This window comes from Scyliorhinus torazame, chromosome 12 (assembly GCF_047496885.1).
Source record: "Scyliorhinus torazame isolate Kashiwa2021f chromosome 12, sScyTor2.1, whole genome shotgun sequence".
NCBI lineage: Eukaryota > Metazoa > Chordata > Chondrichthyes > Carcharhiniformes > Scyliorhinidae > Scyliorhinus > Scyliorhinus torazame.
Window position 1 is genome coordinate 229,278,037 of NC_092718.1, and position 15,092 is coordinate 229,293,128.

At 49.0% G+C, this 15,092-nt stretch overlaps 1 protein-coding gene across 1 annotated transcript in view; it reads left to right on the top strand.

Moving 5' to 3' along the window:
- Positions 1-15,092, top strand: part of LOC140387050 (integrin alpha-E-like) — a 434,586-nt gene that overhangs the window by 166,372 nt on the left and 253,122 nt on the right. The window contains exon 10 of the mRNA XM_072470061.1: positions 6,338-6,491. Coding sequence (XP_072326162.1) covers positions 6,338-6,491 — 154 coding nt within the window. The remainder of the gene's footprint in view (positions 1-6,337; positions 6,492-15,092) is intronic.

The window sequence follows — 15,092 nt, forward strand, 5'->3', positions numbered from 1 at the left end:
TCTGCACTATAGTCGAAATAGCCGCCATTGCCATCACCACTTTCCCCACCCAACTTCGGCCTTTGTCGATATTGGAGAAAATTTCTCCCTTCTCATCCAGGTGGAAAATTTCACCCATCAAAAGTCTTCTGAAAATCCATGTGTACAACATTTCCTGCACTTTGGTGATCAAATTTCATTGTTGCTGTATCATAAAATTAAATCAAGTCATTCAGACACAATTTTCCTTCAACAAATTCATGCAGGGTATTTAATTAATGCTTGCCTTTCCAAATGAAATTTAATTTTGTTCCCAATAACTCCCTCAACACCAAAATAGGCTGACTGGTTTGTAATTTCCTGGTAGGTCCTTCTCTCCCCTTCTTGAACAATGGTATAATCCTCAAGTCCTCCAACACTGCTCCAGAATCCAATGAGGATTGAAATATTGTGGCCAATGCTTCTGCTATTTCTACCTTTACTACTTTCAGAGCATGGGCAGCATGGTAGCACTGTTGCCTCACAGCGCCAGAGTCCCAGGTTCGATTACGGCTTGGGCCACTGTCTGTGTGGAGTCTGCACTTTCTCCCCGTGTGTGCGTGGGTTTCCTCCGGGTGCTCCGGTTTCCTCCCACAAGTCCCAAAAGACGTGCTGTTAGGTAATTTGGACATTCTGAATTCTCCCTCTGTGTACCGAATGTGGCGACTAGGGGCTTTTCACAGTAACTTCATTACAGTGTTAATGTAAGCCTCCTTGTGACACTAATAAAGATTATTATTAAAAAACTACAATGTCTTCGAACTGGATTCGGTGACTTACTAATTTTCAGTAATGATAATCATTTTCGTACGCCTTCTCTAATGCCCTCATCTATATCACAGTAACTTCACACTTGTGACAATAAAAGATTATTATTATCTTTCTCACAGTTTTGAGCTCTGTGGAAAAAAAACAATTGTCTGGATTTTCACCCTGGAGATGGGCGGTGGGAATTGGGAGATTTCTTGGCTGCAGTACAACAAATTTTGTAGTTTAGTCGGGCAGCATGGTCGGCACGGGCTTGGAGGGCCGAAGGGCCTGTGCCTGTGCCTGTGCTGTACATTTCTTTGTTCTTTGTTCTTTGTAAAGTGCCTGCAAGGGTGAGAGTTTTGTTCAGGGGGTTGGGGGATGGATGTGAGCTGGAGCCGGGCCTTAACCCCCCCCCCTCCAAGAAACTGTTTGGAGTCAGCCACAGGGCTGCTGAGTGTTGAGGCAGGCTGATTTAAAGGACTGTGTCTGATTTGTATGGGTAGAGCTGAGAAAATACTAAGGGGCAAAAACATTAGTGGGGGTTGAACATAGACTCCCAAACTGTAGTGGTGATGTTGGGAATGGCATTGAGGTCATCCTAGATTGGGTATTGTGTAATAAGAAAGGAATAATTGGTAATCAAGTTGTGCAAAGTCATCAACTTTGGTAGTAAAAACAAGGAGGCAGATCTTTATCTGAATGACTATACATTGACAGAGGGGAGCGTGAACGAGACCTGGGTGTCCTCGTACACCAGTCGTTGAAGGTAAGCGTACAGTTGCAGCAGTTAATGGTAAGTTGACCTTCATAGTGAAGGGATTCGAGTACAGGAGCGGCGTGTTTTGCTGAAATTATACAGGGCCTTGGTGAAACCGTACCTGGAATATTGTGAGCAGTTTTGGTCTCGTAATCTGTGGAAGGATGTTCTTGCTCTGGAGGGAGCGCAGCAAAGGTTTACCAGACTGACTCCTTGGATGACGGGACTGACATACGAGGAGTGACTGAGTCGGTTAAGATTATATTCGCTGGAGTTCAGAAGAATGAGGGGGATTTCATAGAAAACTATAAAATTCTAGCTGGGCTGGACAGGGTCGATGCAGGAAGGATGTTCCCGATGATGGGGGTTTCCATAACCAGGGGTCATAGTTTAAGGATACAGATAAGTCTTTTAGGACAGAGATGAGGAGAAATTTCTTCACCCAGAGAGTGGTCGGCCTGTGGAATTCGCTGCCACAGGAAGTAGTTGAGGCCAAATCATTGTACATTTTCAAGATGGGTTTAGATGTGGCTCTTGGGGCTAAAGGGATGAAAGGATATGGGGGGACAGTGGGGACAGTTGACTGAATTCGATGATCAGCTATGATCATAATGAATTGTAGAGCAGAAATGAGGGGCCGAATGACCTCCTCCTGCTCCTATTTTCAATGTTTCTATGTATCTAATATTAGGCCCTTGAACCCTCGCCCTTCACACCGCCTCACTTACCCAAAACTTCCCATGCCAGGTGCCGGGAATTGGACTGGGAATCCTAGAATCTGCCAATTTTAAAGGTTTGCAGTCTTCTCGACTCTGCGAACATGGAGCCCTGTATGACCACTCCTCCAGCAAGTAACCACTCCCCCAGCAAGTAACCACTCCCCCAGCAAGTAACCACTCCCCCAGCAAGTAACCACTCCCCCAGCAAGTAACCACTCCCCCAGTGTGTAACCACTCCCCCAGTGTGTAACCACTCCTCCAGCAAGTAACCACTCCCCCAGTGTGTAACCACTCCCCCAGTGTGTAACCACTCCCCCAGTGTGTAATCACTCCCCCAGCAAGTAACCACTCCCCCAGTGTGTAACCACTCCCCCAGCAAGTAACCACACCCCCAGTGTGTAACCACTCCCCCAGTGTGTAACCACTCTCCCAGCAAGTAACCACTCCCCCAGCAAGTAACCACTCCCCCAGCAAGTAACCACTCCCCCAGTGTGTAACCACTCCCCCAGCATGTAACCACTCCCCCAGCGTGTAACCACTCCCCCAGCATGTAACCACTCCCCCAGTGTGTAACCACTCCCCCAGCATGTAACCACTCCCCCAGCATGTAACCACTCCCCCAGCATGTAACCACTCCCCCAGCATGTAACCACTCTCCCAGCGTGTAACCACTCGCCCAGCGTGTAACCACTCCCCCAGCATGTAACCACTCCCCCAGCATGTAACCACTCTCCCAGCGTGTAACCACTCCCCCAGCGTGTAACCACTCCCCCAGCATGTAACCACTCCCCCTGTGTGTAACCACTCCCCCAGCATGGAACCACTCCCCCTGTGTGTAACCACTCCCCCAGTGTGTAACCAGTCCCCCAGCAAGTAACCACTCCCCCAGCAAGTAACCACTCCCCCAGTGTGTAACCACTCACCCAGCAAGTAACCACTCCCCCAGTGTGTAACCACTCCTCCAGCAAGTAACCACTCCCCCAGTGTGTAACCACTCCCCCAGCAAGTAACCACTCCCCCTGTGTGTAACCACTCCCCCAGCGTGTAACCACTCCCCCAGCATGTAACCACTCCCCCAGTGTGTGGCCACTCCCCCAGCAAGTAACCACTCCCCCTGTTTGTAACCACTCCCCCAGTGTGTAACCACTCCCCCAGTGCGTAACCACTCCCCCAGCAAGTAACCACTCCCCCAGTGTGTAACCACTCCCCCAGTGTGTAACCACTCCCCCAGCATGTAACCACTCCCCCAGTGTGTAACGACTCCCCCAGTGTGTAACGACTCCCCCAGCATGTAACTACTCCCCTAGTGTGTAACCACTCCCCCAGTGTGTAACCACTCCCCCAGCAAGTAACCACTCCCCCTGTGTGTAACGACTCCCCCACCATGTAACCACTCCCCTAGTGTGTAACCACTCCCCCCAGTGTGTAACCACTCCCCCAGCATGTAACCACTCCCCCAGTGTGTAACGACTCCCCCAGCATGTAACCACTCCCCTAGTGTGTAACCACTCCCCCAGTGTGTAACCACTCCCCCTGTGTGTAACCACTCCCCCAGTGTGTAACCACTCCCCCACCATGTAACCACTCCCCCAGTGTGTGGCCACTCACCCAGCAAGTAACCACTCCCCCTGTGTGTAACCACTCCCCCAGTGTGTAACCACTCCCCCAGTGTGTAACCACTCCGCCAGCAAGTAAACACTCCCCCAGTGTGTAACCACTCACCCAGTGTGTAACCACTCCCCCAGCGTGTAACCACTCCCCCAGCGTGTAACCACTCCCCCAGCATGTAACCACTCCCCCAGTGTGTAACCACTCCCCCAGCATGTAACCACTCCCCCAGCATGTAACCACTCCCCCAGCATGTAACCACTCCCCCAGCGTATAACCACTCCCCCAGCATGTAACCACTCCCCCAGCATGTAACCACTCCCCCAGCATGTAACCACTCCCCCAGCGTGTAACCACTCCCCCAGCATGTAACCACTCCCCCTGTGTGTAACCACCACCCCCGTGTGTAACCACTCCCCAAGTGTGTAACCACTCCCCCAGCATGGAACCACTCCCCCTGTGTGTAAACACTCCCCCAGCATGTAACCAGTCCCCCAGTATGTAACCACTCCCCCAGCGTGTAACCACTCCCCCAGTGTGTAACCACTCCCCCAGCATTTAATCACTCCCCCAGCATGTAACCACTCCCCCAGTGTGTAACCACTCCCCCAGCGTGTAACCACTCCCCCAGTGTGTAACCACTCCCCCAGCATGTAACCACTCCCCCAGTGTGTAACCACTCCCCCAGCGTGTAATCACTCCCCCAGCATGTAACCACTCCCCCAGTGTGTAACCACTCCCCCAGCAAGTAACCACTCCCCCTGTGTGTAACCATTCCCCCAGTGTGTAACCACTCCCCCAGTGTGTAACCACTCCCCCGCAGTTAACCGCTCCCCCAGTGTGTAACCACTCCCCCAGCATGTAACCACTCCCCCAGTGTGTAACCACTCCCCCAGTGTGTAACCACTCCCCCAGTGTGTAACCACTCCCCCAGTGTGTAACCACTCCCCCAGCGTGTAACCACTCCCCCAGTGTGTAACCACACCCCCAACGTGTAACCACTCCCCCAGTGTGTAACCATTCCCCTAGTGTGTAACCATTCCCCTAGTGTGTAACCACTCCCCCAGTGTGTAACCACTCCCCCAGCATGTAACCATTCCCCCAGTGTGTAACCACTCCCCCAGCATGTAACCACTCCCACAGTGTGTAACCACTCCCCCAGTATGTAACCACTCCCCCAGTGTGTAACCACTCCCCCAGTATGTAACCACTCCCCCAGTGTGTAACCACACCCCCAGCATGTAACCACTCCCCCAGTGTGTAACCACTCCCCCAGTGTGTAACCACTCCCCCAGCATGTAACCACTCCCCCAGTGTGCAACCATTCCCCCAGCATGTAACCACTCCCCCAGTGTGAAACCACTCCCCCAGTGTGTAACCACTCCCCCAGCATGTAACCACTCCCCCAGTGTGTAACCACTCCCCCAGTATGTAACCACTCCCCCAGTGTGTAACCACACCCCCAGCATGTAACCACTCCCCCAGTGTGTAATCACTCCCCTGCATGTAACCACTCCCCCTGCGTGTAACCACTCCCCCAGCATGTAACCACTCCCCCAGTGTGTAACCTCACCCCCAGCATGTAACCACTCCCCCAGTGTATAACCACTCCCCAATGTGTAACCACTCCCCCAGTGTGTAACCACTCCCCCAGTGTATAACCACTCCCCGAGCGTGTAATCACTCCCCCAGCATGTATCCACTCCCCCAGTGTGTAACCACTCCCCAATGTGTAACCACTCCCCCAGTGTGTAACCACTCCCCCAGTGTAACCGCTCCCCCAGCGTGTAACCACTCCCCCAGCGTGTAATCACTCCCCCAGCGTGTAACCACTCCCCCAGCGTGTAACCACTCCCCCAGTGTGTAACCATTCCCCCAGTGTGTAACCACTCCCCCAGCATGTAACCACTCCCCCAGTGTGTGACCACTCCCCCAGCATGTAACCACGCCCCCTGTGTAACCACTCCCCCAGAGTGTTACCACTCCGCCAGTGTGTAACCACTCCCCCGCATGTAACCACTCCCCCTGTGTGTAACCACTCCCCCGCATGTAACCACTCCCCCAGTGTGTAACCACTCCCCCGCATGTAACCACTCCCCCTGTGTGTAACCATTCCCCCAGTGTGTAACCACTCCCCCAATGTGTAACCACTCCCCCAGTGTGTAACCACTCCCCCAGCGTGTAACCACTCCCCCAGTGTGTAACCACTCCCCCAGTGTGTAACCGCTCCCCCAGCATGTAACCACTCCCCCAGTGTGTAACCACTCCCCCAACGTGTAACCACTCCCCCAGTGTGTATGATTTTCTGATAAGCTGCCACATTCTATGCAGTGAGTTGGACAATCTACTCTTAACTTATTTCTTCATTATTTCTCAAATCATTAATGCCAGCCTATTACAAAATTAAATCTTACAAAATGGGAACAATTAATGCCATGGAATGTGCCTCTGAGCTGCTGTTTTAATCTTTTGTGTATATTCACAGTGACAACATCTTCAACGAAACACAAGGCTCCAACAAAAATGCCAAACGGTTTATCATTGTGGTGACTGATGGAGAAATATTCAGGGATGAGCGAAATCTATCGGATGTAGTCAACTCAAAAGAAATGGTGAATGTGACACGGATAGCTGTTGGGGTAAGTTTATTAATAGTGTTGGCTCATTAATTGTCAGAGATTTGTTTGTCCAGGACAGTTTCCTGTGCTGTGTAAACCTCCGTCAGTTGGGCAGGTTGACATCCTTCCATCTGCAAGAGATGATGGTAATATAGACTTGGAGCTTGCCTTTCTCCTGTGGGTTAGGGTTCCAATTCTGACAAGTGGTAGGTTAATGGTACCCGAGAAACAAAACCTCCATCATCTGTGCGAATATACAGGGAATCAGTACCATAGATCAATGCCAATAAATTGTGCTCTATTTAAGAGAAAAAGAGTGAAATTCTCCTCTCCCACTTTGGTGGGCTCGGTGTTGGGCGAGAGCAGAGAATTTAGTGGGAGCCAAAAAGTCAGAAACCCACCAGCATAAAAACACCTTTCAATGCTGCCAATTGTGGCTTGCTAGAACAGAACATAGAACATTACAGCGCAGTACCGGCCCTTCGGCCCTCGATGTTGCGCAGACCTGTGAAACCACTCTAAAGCCCATCTACACTATTCCCTTATCGTCCATAAGTCTATCCAATGACCATTTGAATGCCCTTAGTGTTGGAGAGTCCACTACTGTTGCAGGCAGGGCATTCCACGCCCTTACTACTCTCTGAGTAAAGAACCTACCTCTGACATCTGTCCTATATCTATCTCCCCTCAATTTAAATTTTTGTCCCCTCGTGCTAGACATCACCATCCGAGGAAAAAGACTCTCACTGTCCACACTATCTAATCCTCTGATCATCTTGTATGCCTCAATTAAGTCACCTCTTAACCTTCTTCTCTCTAACGAAAACAGCCTCAAGTCCCTCAGCCTTCCCTCATAAGATCTTCTCTCCATACCAGGCAACATTCTGGTAAATCTCCTCTGAACCCTTTCCAAAGCTTCCACATCCTTCCTATAATGCGGCGACCAGAATTGCACGCAATACTCCAAATGCGGCCGCACCAGAGTTTTGTACAGCTGCAACATGACCTCATGGCTCCGAAACTCAATCCCTCTACCAATAAAAGCTAACACACCGTACGCCTTCTTAACAACCCTCTCAACCTGGGTGGCAACTTTCAGGGATCTATGTACATGGACACCAAGATCTCTCTGCTCATCCACACTACCAAGAATCTTACCATTAGCCCAGTACTCTGTCTTCCTGTTATTCCTTCCAAAATGAATCACCTCACACATTTCTGCATTAAACTCCATTTGCCACCTCTTAGCCCAGCTCTGCAGCTTATCTATGTCCCTCTGTAACTTGTAACATCCTTCCCCACTGTCCACAACTCCACCGACTTTAGTGTCATCTGCAATGTTACTCACCCATCCTTCTACACCCTCCTCCAGGTCATTTATAAAAATGACAAACAGCAGTGGCCCCAAAACAGATCCTTGTGGTACACCACAATAACTGGACTCCAGTCTGAACATTTCCCATCAACCACCACCCTTTGTCTTCTTCCAGCTAGCCAATTTCTGATCCAAACTGCTAAATCACCCTGAATCCCATGCCTCCGTATTTTCTGCAGTAGCCTACCGTGGGGAACCTTATCAAACGCTTTACTGAAATCCATATACACCACATCAACTGCTTTACCCTCATCCACCTGTTTGATCACCTTCTCAAATAATTCAATAAGGTTTGTGAGGCACGACCTACCCTTCACAAAACCGTGTTGACTATCTCTAATCAAATTATTCCTTTCCAGATGATTATACATCCTGTTGGTCTTTCTGTTGGCTGGTGGCATGAATGCCATATACATTGATTTGTATTTCATGAATGTTCATTAAGCAGCAGGCCACCAGAATCTATCAGGACTTCCAATCGTGAGTCAATATGTAGATAGACCAATTAGGGGAGGACTGTGCTGGACCTGGTATTGGGGAATGAGCCCGGTCAAATGGTTGAGGTTTCAGTAGGGGAGCATTTTGGGAACAGTGACCATAATTCAGTAAGTTTTAAGGTACTGTTGGATAAAGATAAGAGTAATCCTCGGGTGATGGTGCTAAATTGGGGGAAGGCTAATTATAACAATATTAGGCAGGAACTGAAGAATCTAGATTGGGGGCGGATGTTTGAGGGCAAATCAACATCTGGCATGTGGGAGGCTTTCAAATGTCAGTTGATAGGAATTCAGGACCGGCATATTCCTGAGAAGAAGAAGGATAAGTATGGCAAGTTTCAGGAACCTTGGATAACGAGGTATATTGTGAGCCTAGTCCAAAAGGAAAAGGAAGCATTTGTAAGGGCTAGAAGACTGTGAACAGATAAAGCCCGTGAGGAATATAAGAAAAGGAGGAAGGAACCTAAGCAAGGAGTCAGGAGGGCTAAAAGGGGTCACTAAAAGTCATTGGCAAATAGGGTTAAGGAAAATCCCAAGGCAGGTTATACATATATAAGAGAAAGAGGGTAGCCAGGGAAAGGGTTGGCCCACTCAAGGACAGGGGAGGGAATCTGCGTGGAGCCAGAGGAAATGGGCGAGGTACTAAATGAGTACTTTGCATCAGTATTCACCAAAAAGTAGGACTTGGTGGATGATGAGTCTGGGGAAGGATGTGTAGATAGCCTGGGTCACATTGATATAAAAAAGGAGGTGGTGTTGGGCGTATTGAAAAACATTAAAGTAGACAAGTCCCCAGGGCCTGAAGGGAAATACCCCAGAATACTGAGGATGCAAGGGAGGAAATTGCTGAGGCCTTGACAGAAATCATTGTATCTTCACTGGCTACAGGTGAGGCCCCAGAGGACTGGAAAATAGCTAATGTTGTTCCTTTGTTGAGAAGGGCAAGGATAATCCAGGAAATTACAGGCCGGTGAGCCTTACCTCAGCGGTAAGGAAATTATTGGAGAAGATTCTTCGAGACAGGATTTACTCTCATTTGAAAACAAACATATTAGCAAGAGGCAGCATGGTTTTGTGACGGGGAGGTTGTGTCTCAATATCTTGATCAGGTTTTTTGAGGAAGTGACGAAGATGATTGATGAAGGTAGGGCAGTGGATGTTGTCCACATGGACTTCAGTAAGGCCTTTGACAATGTCCCTCATTTTCTGAAGGGGAGGTCATGCCTCACTAACTTGATTGAGTTTTTTGAGGAGGTGACGAAGATGATTGATGAGGGGAGGGTGGTGGAAGTTGTTTACATGGACTTCAGTAAAGCCTTTGACAAGGTGCCTCATGGCAGACTAGTACAGAAGGTGAAGTTATATGGGATTAGACGTGAGCTGGCAAGATGTATACAGAACTGACTCGGTCATAGAAGAAATGAAATTAAATGAAAATCGCTTATTGTCACGAGTAGGCTTCAATGCAGTTACTGTGAAAAGCCCCTAGTCGCCACATTCCGGCACATGTTCGGGGAGGCTGGTACAGGAATCGAACCGTGCTGCTGGCCTGCCTTGGTCTGCTTTAAAAGCCAGCGATTTAGCTCAGTGTGCTAAACCAGCCCCTAGAAGACAAAGGATAGCAGTGGAAGGGTGCTTTTCTGAATGGAGGGCTGTGACATGTGGTGTTCCACAGGGATCAGTGCTGGGACCTTTGCTATTTGTAATATATATAAATGATTTGGAGGAGAATATAACTGGTCTGGATTAGTAAGTTTGCGGACAACACAAAGGTTGGTGAAATTGTGGATAGCGATGAGGACCGTCAGAGGACACAGCAGGATATAGATCAGTTGGAAATTGGGCGGAGAGATGGCAGATGGAGTTTAATCCAGACAAATGTGAGGTAATGCATTTTGGACGATCCTTGGCAAATATACAGTAAATGGCAGAACCCTTAAAGAATATTGACAGGCAGAGGGATCTGGATGTACAGGTCCACAGGTCACTGAAAGTGGCAACGCAGGTGGAGAAGGTATTCAAGAAGGCATGTGGCATGCTTGCCTTCATCAGCCGGGGCATTGAGTATTAACATTGGCAAGTCATGTTGCAGCTGGATAGAACCTTAGTTAGGCCACACCTGGAGTATAGTGTTCAATTCTGGTCGTCATACTATCAGAAGGATGTGGAGGCTTTAGAGAGGGTGCAGAAAATATTTACCAGGATGTTGCCTGGTATGGAGGGCATTAGCTATGAGGAGAGGTTGGATAAACTCGGTTTGTTCTCACTGGAATGACGGAGGTTGAGAGGCGACCTGATTGAAGTCTACAAAATTTTGAGGGGCATGGACAGAGTGGATAGTCAGAAGCTTTTTCCCAGGGTGGAAGAGTCAATTACTAGGGGATATAGGTATAAGGTGCGAGGGAAGTTTTTTTACACAGAGGGTAGTGGGTGCCTGGAACTCGCTGCCGGAGGAGGTGGTGGAAGCAGGGACGATAGCGATGTTTAAGGGGCATCTTGACAAATACATGAATAGGATGGGAATTGAGGGATACGGACCCTAGCAGGTTTTAGGTTAGACGGACAGCATGGTCGACGCAGGCTTGGAGGGCCGAAGGGCCTTTTCCTGTGCTGTACTGTTCTTTGATAATCCTCAGCTCCACTTTCCCACCTCAGACCCATGACCTTTGATTCTGTTAACGATTAAAAATCTGTCTATCTCAGCCTTGAATATACTTAATGACCCAACCTTTACAGTCCTCTGTGGTAAAGAATTCCACAGATTCACAACCCTTTGAGAGAAGAAATTCCTCCTCCTTTCTGTCTTAAATGGGTGCCCCCCATTATGCCCATGTTCCTAGACTCTCTCATAAGGGAAAACAATCTCTCAGCACCTACCCTGTCACGCCCTCTCAGAATTCTATATGTCTCAATAAGATTGCCTCACATTCTACTAAACTCTCATGACGAGAGCAGGCCCAACCTTTCAAACTCTCATCAGAAAATCCCTCCATTTCTGCAGTAAACCCAGTGAACTTTCTCTGAACCGCCTCCAATGCCAGTATATATTTCCTTAGCTAAGCAGACCAAAACTGTTCACAGTATTCCAGCTGTAGTCTAACTACGGCCTTGTATAGTTTCAGCAAGACTTCCCTATGTCTATACTCCATTCCCTCTGAAATCACAGAACCACAGAATACTACAATGCAGAAGAGGCCCTTCATGGTTGGAAATAACCACTGCGGAATATTTTGCATCCTTCACCCCAGGGAGCAGGGTCTTATTCATAACAAAAAAGCTGACCCTCGAGTACACCTTGTATACCGGGGGAAAAAAAATAAACTCCTTACGTTCATAAAGCGCCACGGGTCAGCATCTCCTGACACCTCCATGAGTGCAGCCAATATCCTCGCCGTTCGCGAAGGGGCCAGCGACCTTGGCCTGGAGCGATCCAGCTTCGGATCCAACACGTAGTTAAAATCCCACCCCCACTTTGCCCACTCACTTAACCTGTCTATATGGGCGGCACAGTAGCACAGTGGTGAGCACTGTTGCTTCACAGCGCCAGAGACCCGGGTTTGATTCCCGGCTTGGGTCTGCTCGGTCTCCCCGTGTCTGTGTGGGTTTCCTACGAGTGCTCCGGTTTCCTCCCACAAGTTCCCCATGGTAGGCTTATGCAGAAAGTAAGGAGGCATGGGATAGTGGGAAATTTGGCCAGTTGGATAACGAACTGGCTAACCGATAGAAGTCAGAGAGTGGTGGTGGATGGCAAATATTCAGCCTGGATCCCAGTTACCAGTGGCGTACTGCAGGGATCAGTTCTGGGTCCTCTGCTGTTTGTGATTTTCATTAATGACTTGGATGAGGGAGTTGAAGGGTGGGTCAGTAAATTTGCAGACGATACGAAGATTGGTGGAGTTGTGGATAGTAAGGAGGGCTGTTGTCGGCTGCAAAGAGACATAGATAGGATGCAGAGCTGGGCTGAGAAGTGGCAGATGGAGTTTAACCCTGAAAAGTGTGAGGTTGTCCATTTTGGAAGGACAAATATGAATGCGGAATACAGGGTTAACGGTAGAGTTCTTGGCATTGTGGAGGAGCACAGAGACCTTGGGGTCTATGTTCATACATCTTTGAAAGTTGCCACTCAAGTGGATAGAGCTGTGAAGAAGGCCTATGGTGTGCTCGCGTTCATTAACAGAGGGATTGAATTTAAGAGCCGTGAGGTGATGATGCAGCTGTACAAAACTTTGGTAAGGCCACATTTGGAGTACTGTGTACAGTTCTGGTCGCCTCATTTTAAGAAGGATGTGGAAGCTTTGGAAAAGGTGCAAAGAAGATTTACCAGGATGTTGCCTGGAATGGAGAGTAGGTCTTACGAGGAAAGGTTGAGGGTGCTAGGCCTTTTCTCATCAGAACGGAGAAGGATGAGGGGCGACTTGATAGAGGTTTATAAGATGATCAGGGGAATAGATAGAGTAGACAGTCAGAGACTTTTTCCCCAGGTGGAACAAACCATTACAAGGGGACATAAATTTAAGGTGAAAGGTGGAAGATATAGGGGGGATGTCAGAGGTAGGATCTTTACCCAGAGAGTAGTGGGGGCATGGAATGCACTGCTTGTGGAAGTAGTTGAGTCGGAAACATTAGGGACCTTCAAGCAGCTATTGGATAGGTGCATGGATTACGGTAAAATGATATAGTGTAGATTTATTTGTTCTTAAGGGCAGCACGGTAGCATTGTGGTTAGCATAATTGCTTCACAGCTCCAGGGTCCCAGGTTCGATTCCGGCTTGGGTCACTGACTGTGCGGAGTCTGCACGTCCTCCCCGTGTCTGCGTGGGTTTCCTCCGGGTGCTCCGGTTTCCTCCCACAGTCCAAAGATGTGCGGGTTAGGTGAATTGGCCAATGATAAATTGCCCTTAATGTCCAAATTGCCCTTGGTGTTGGGTGGAGGTGTTGAGTTTGGGTAGGGTGCTCTTTCCAAGAGCCGGTGCAGACTCAAAGGGCCGAATGGCCTCCTTCTGCACTGTAAATTCAATGATAATCTATGATTAATCTAGGACAAAGCTTCGGCACAACATCGTGGGCCGAAGGGCCTGTTCTGTGCTGTATTTTCTATGTTCTATGTTCTAAATCCCGAAAGACGTGCTTGTAAGGTGAATTGGACATTCGGAATTCTCCCTCAGGTGCAAGGTCGGGCAGTGTGGCGACGAGGGGATTTTCACAGTCACTTCATTGCAGTGTTAATATAAGCCTACTTGTGACACTGATAAAGATTATTATTATAGCGAATTCCACAGATTCACAACCCTTTGAGAAAAGTAATTTCTCCTCATCTCTGTTTTAAATCTGCTATCCCTTATCCCAAAGCTATGACCTCTCGTTCCAGATTGCCCCACAAGAGGAAGCATCCACTCTACGACTACTTTGTCAATACCTTTTGTCATCTTATATATCTTAATTAGATCTCCTCTCATTCTTCTAAAGTCGAGAGAGTATCGGCCTAAACAGCTCAATCTCTCTTCATAAGACAAACCCCTCGGGCACGATTCTCCGCTCCCGTGCCGGTTGGGAGAATCGCCTGCCGCGCCATTTTTCCCCGATTCACCCAAGCGGCGAGAACGGCCCCGTTGTGTTCTGCGCGGTGCAGGCTGGAGAATCGCCTGAGACATCCAAAATGGCGATTCTCCGCTGTCCCCGCTATTCTCCGGCCTGGATGGGCCGAGCGGCCTGCCCAATACGATGGGTTCTAACCGGCGCCGTCCACACCTGGTCACTGCCGGTGGGAACAGCGTGGGAACGCTGGGGGGAATGCCTGTGGGGGGGGGGAGGGGGGTTCCTGCATGGGGGGGGGGCCTCAAATGGGGTCTGGCCTGCGATCGGCGCCCACCGATCGGCGGGCCGGCCTCTCTGAAGGAGGACTTCCTTTCCTCCGCGCCCCGCAAAATCCTTCCGACATCTTCTTGCGGGGCGGCCTCGGGGAGGATGGCAACCACGCATGCACGGTTGACGCCAGTTCCGCTGCGCCGGCTGCATCATTTACACGGCGCCAAGGCCCGGTGCGCGTAAATGATGCAACGCCGCTCCTAGCCCCCCGGGGGCGGGAGAATAGGGGGCTGGGAGCGGGCTCCGACGCCGGTTTTCACTCCGGCGTCGGCACTTAGACTCCCGATGGGAGAATTCCGCCCCTCATCTCTTGACCTGCCTCTAATATATTTACATCATTCCTCAAAACTGTACACAATATTCCATCTCATATTAACAAAACTGTACCATCATCCTTTTCTTCCTGCCTATCCTTACGAATAGTCACATGCCCCTGAATATTTAGTTTTCAGGTTTGGTCTCCTTGTAACCACATCTCTGTAATGGCTAAAGATCCACCACATTAACCTCAATTTGTGTTGTTAATTGATTTATATTGTGCCGAAGACTATGTGCATTTATGTAGAGTCATTAATTTTGCCAATTTACTCTGTTTCCCCCCTTTGACCCTGTATGCTGCTGTTTTTTATTTTTGTACACACTGCCCCTTCCTGACAAAGAGTGATCCAGAATCAAAACATTAGCTCTCTTCTCTCTCCACACATGCTGTCAAACTGTGAGGTTGTCCACTATTTTCTGTTTTTGATACTTTACTTACCTGTCTCCACTTTTCCATTAGCATGTGGTGACGTGGTGAGCTGGTCACATGGTCAAATCCATATTCCGCAACAAATTATCTGAAATGTTCATTTATGAATTGTGGATTGTTGTCTGAAACTGCTTCAT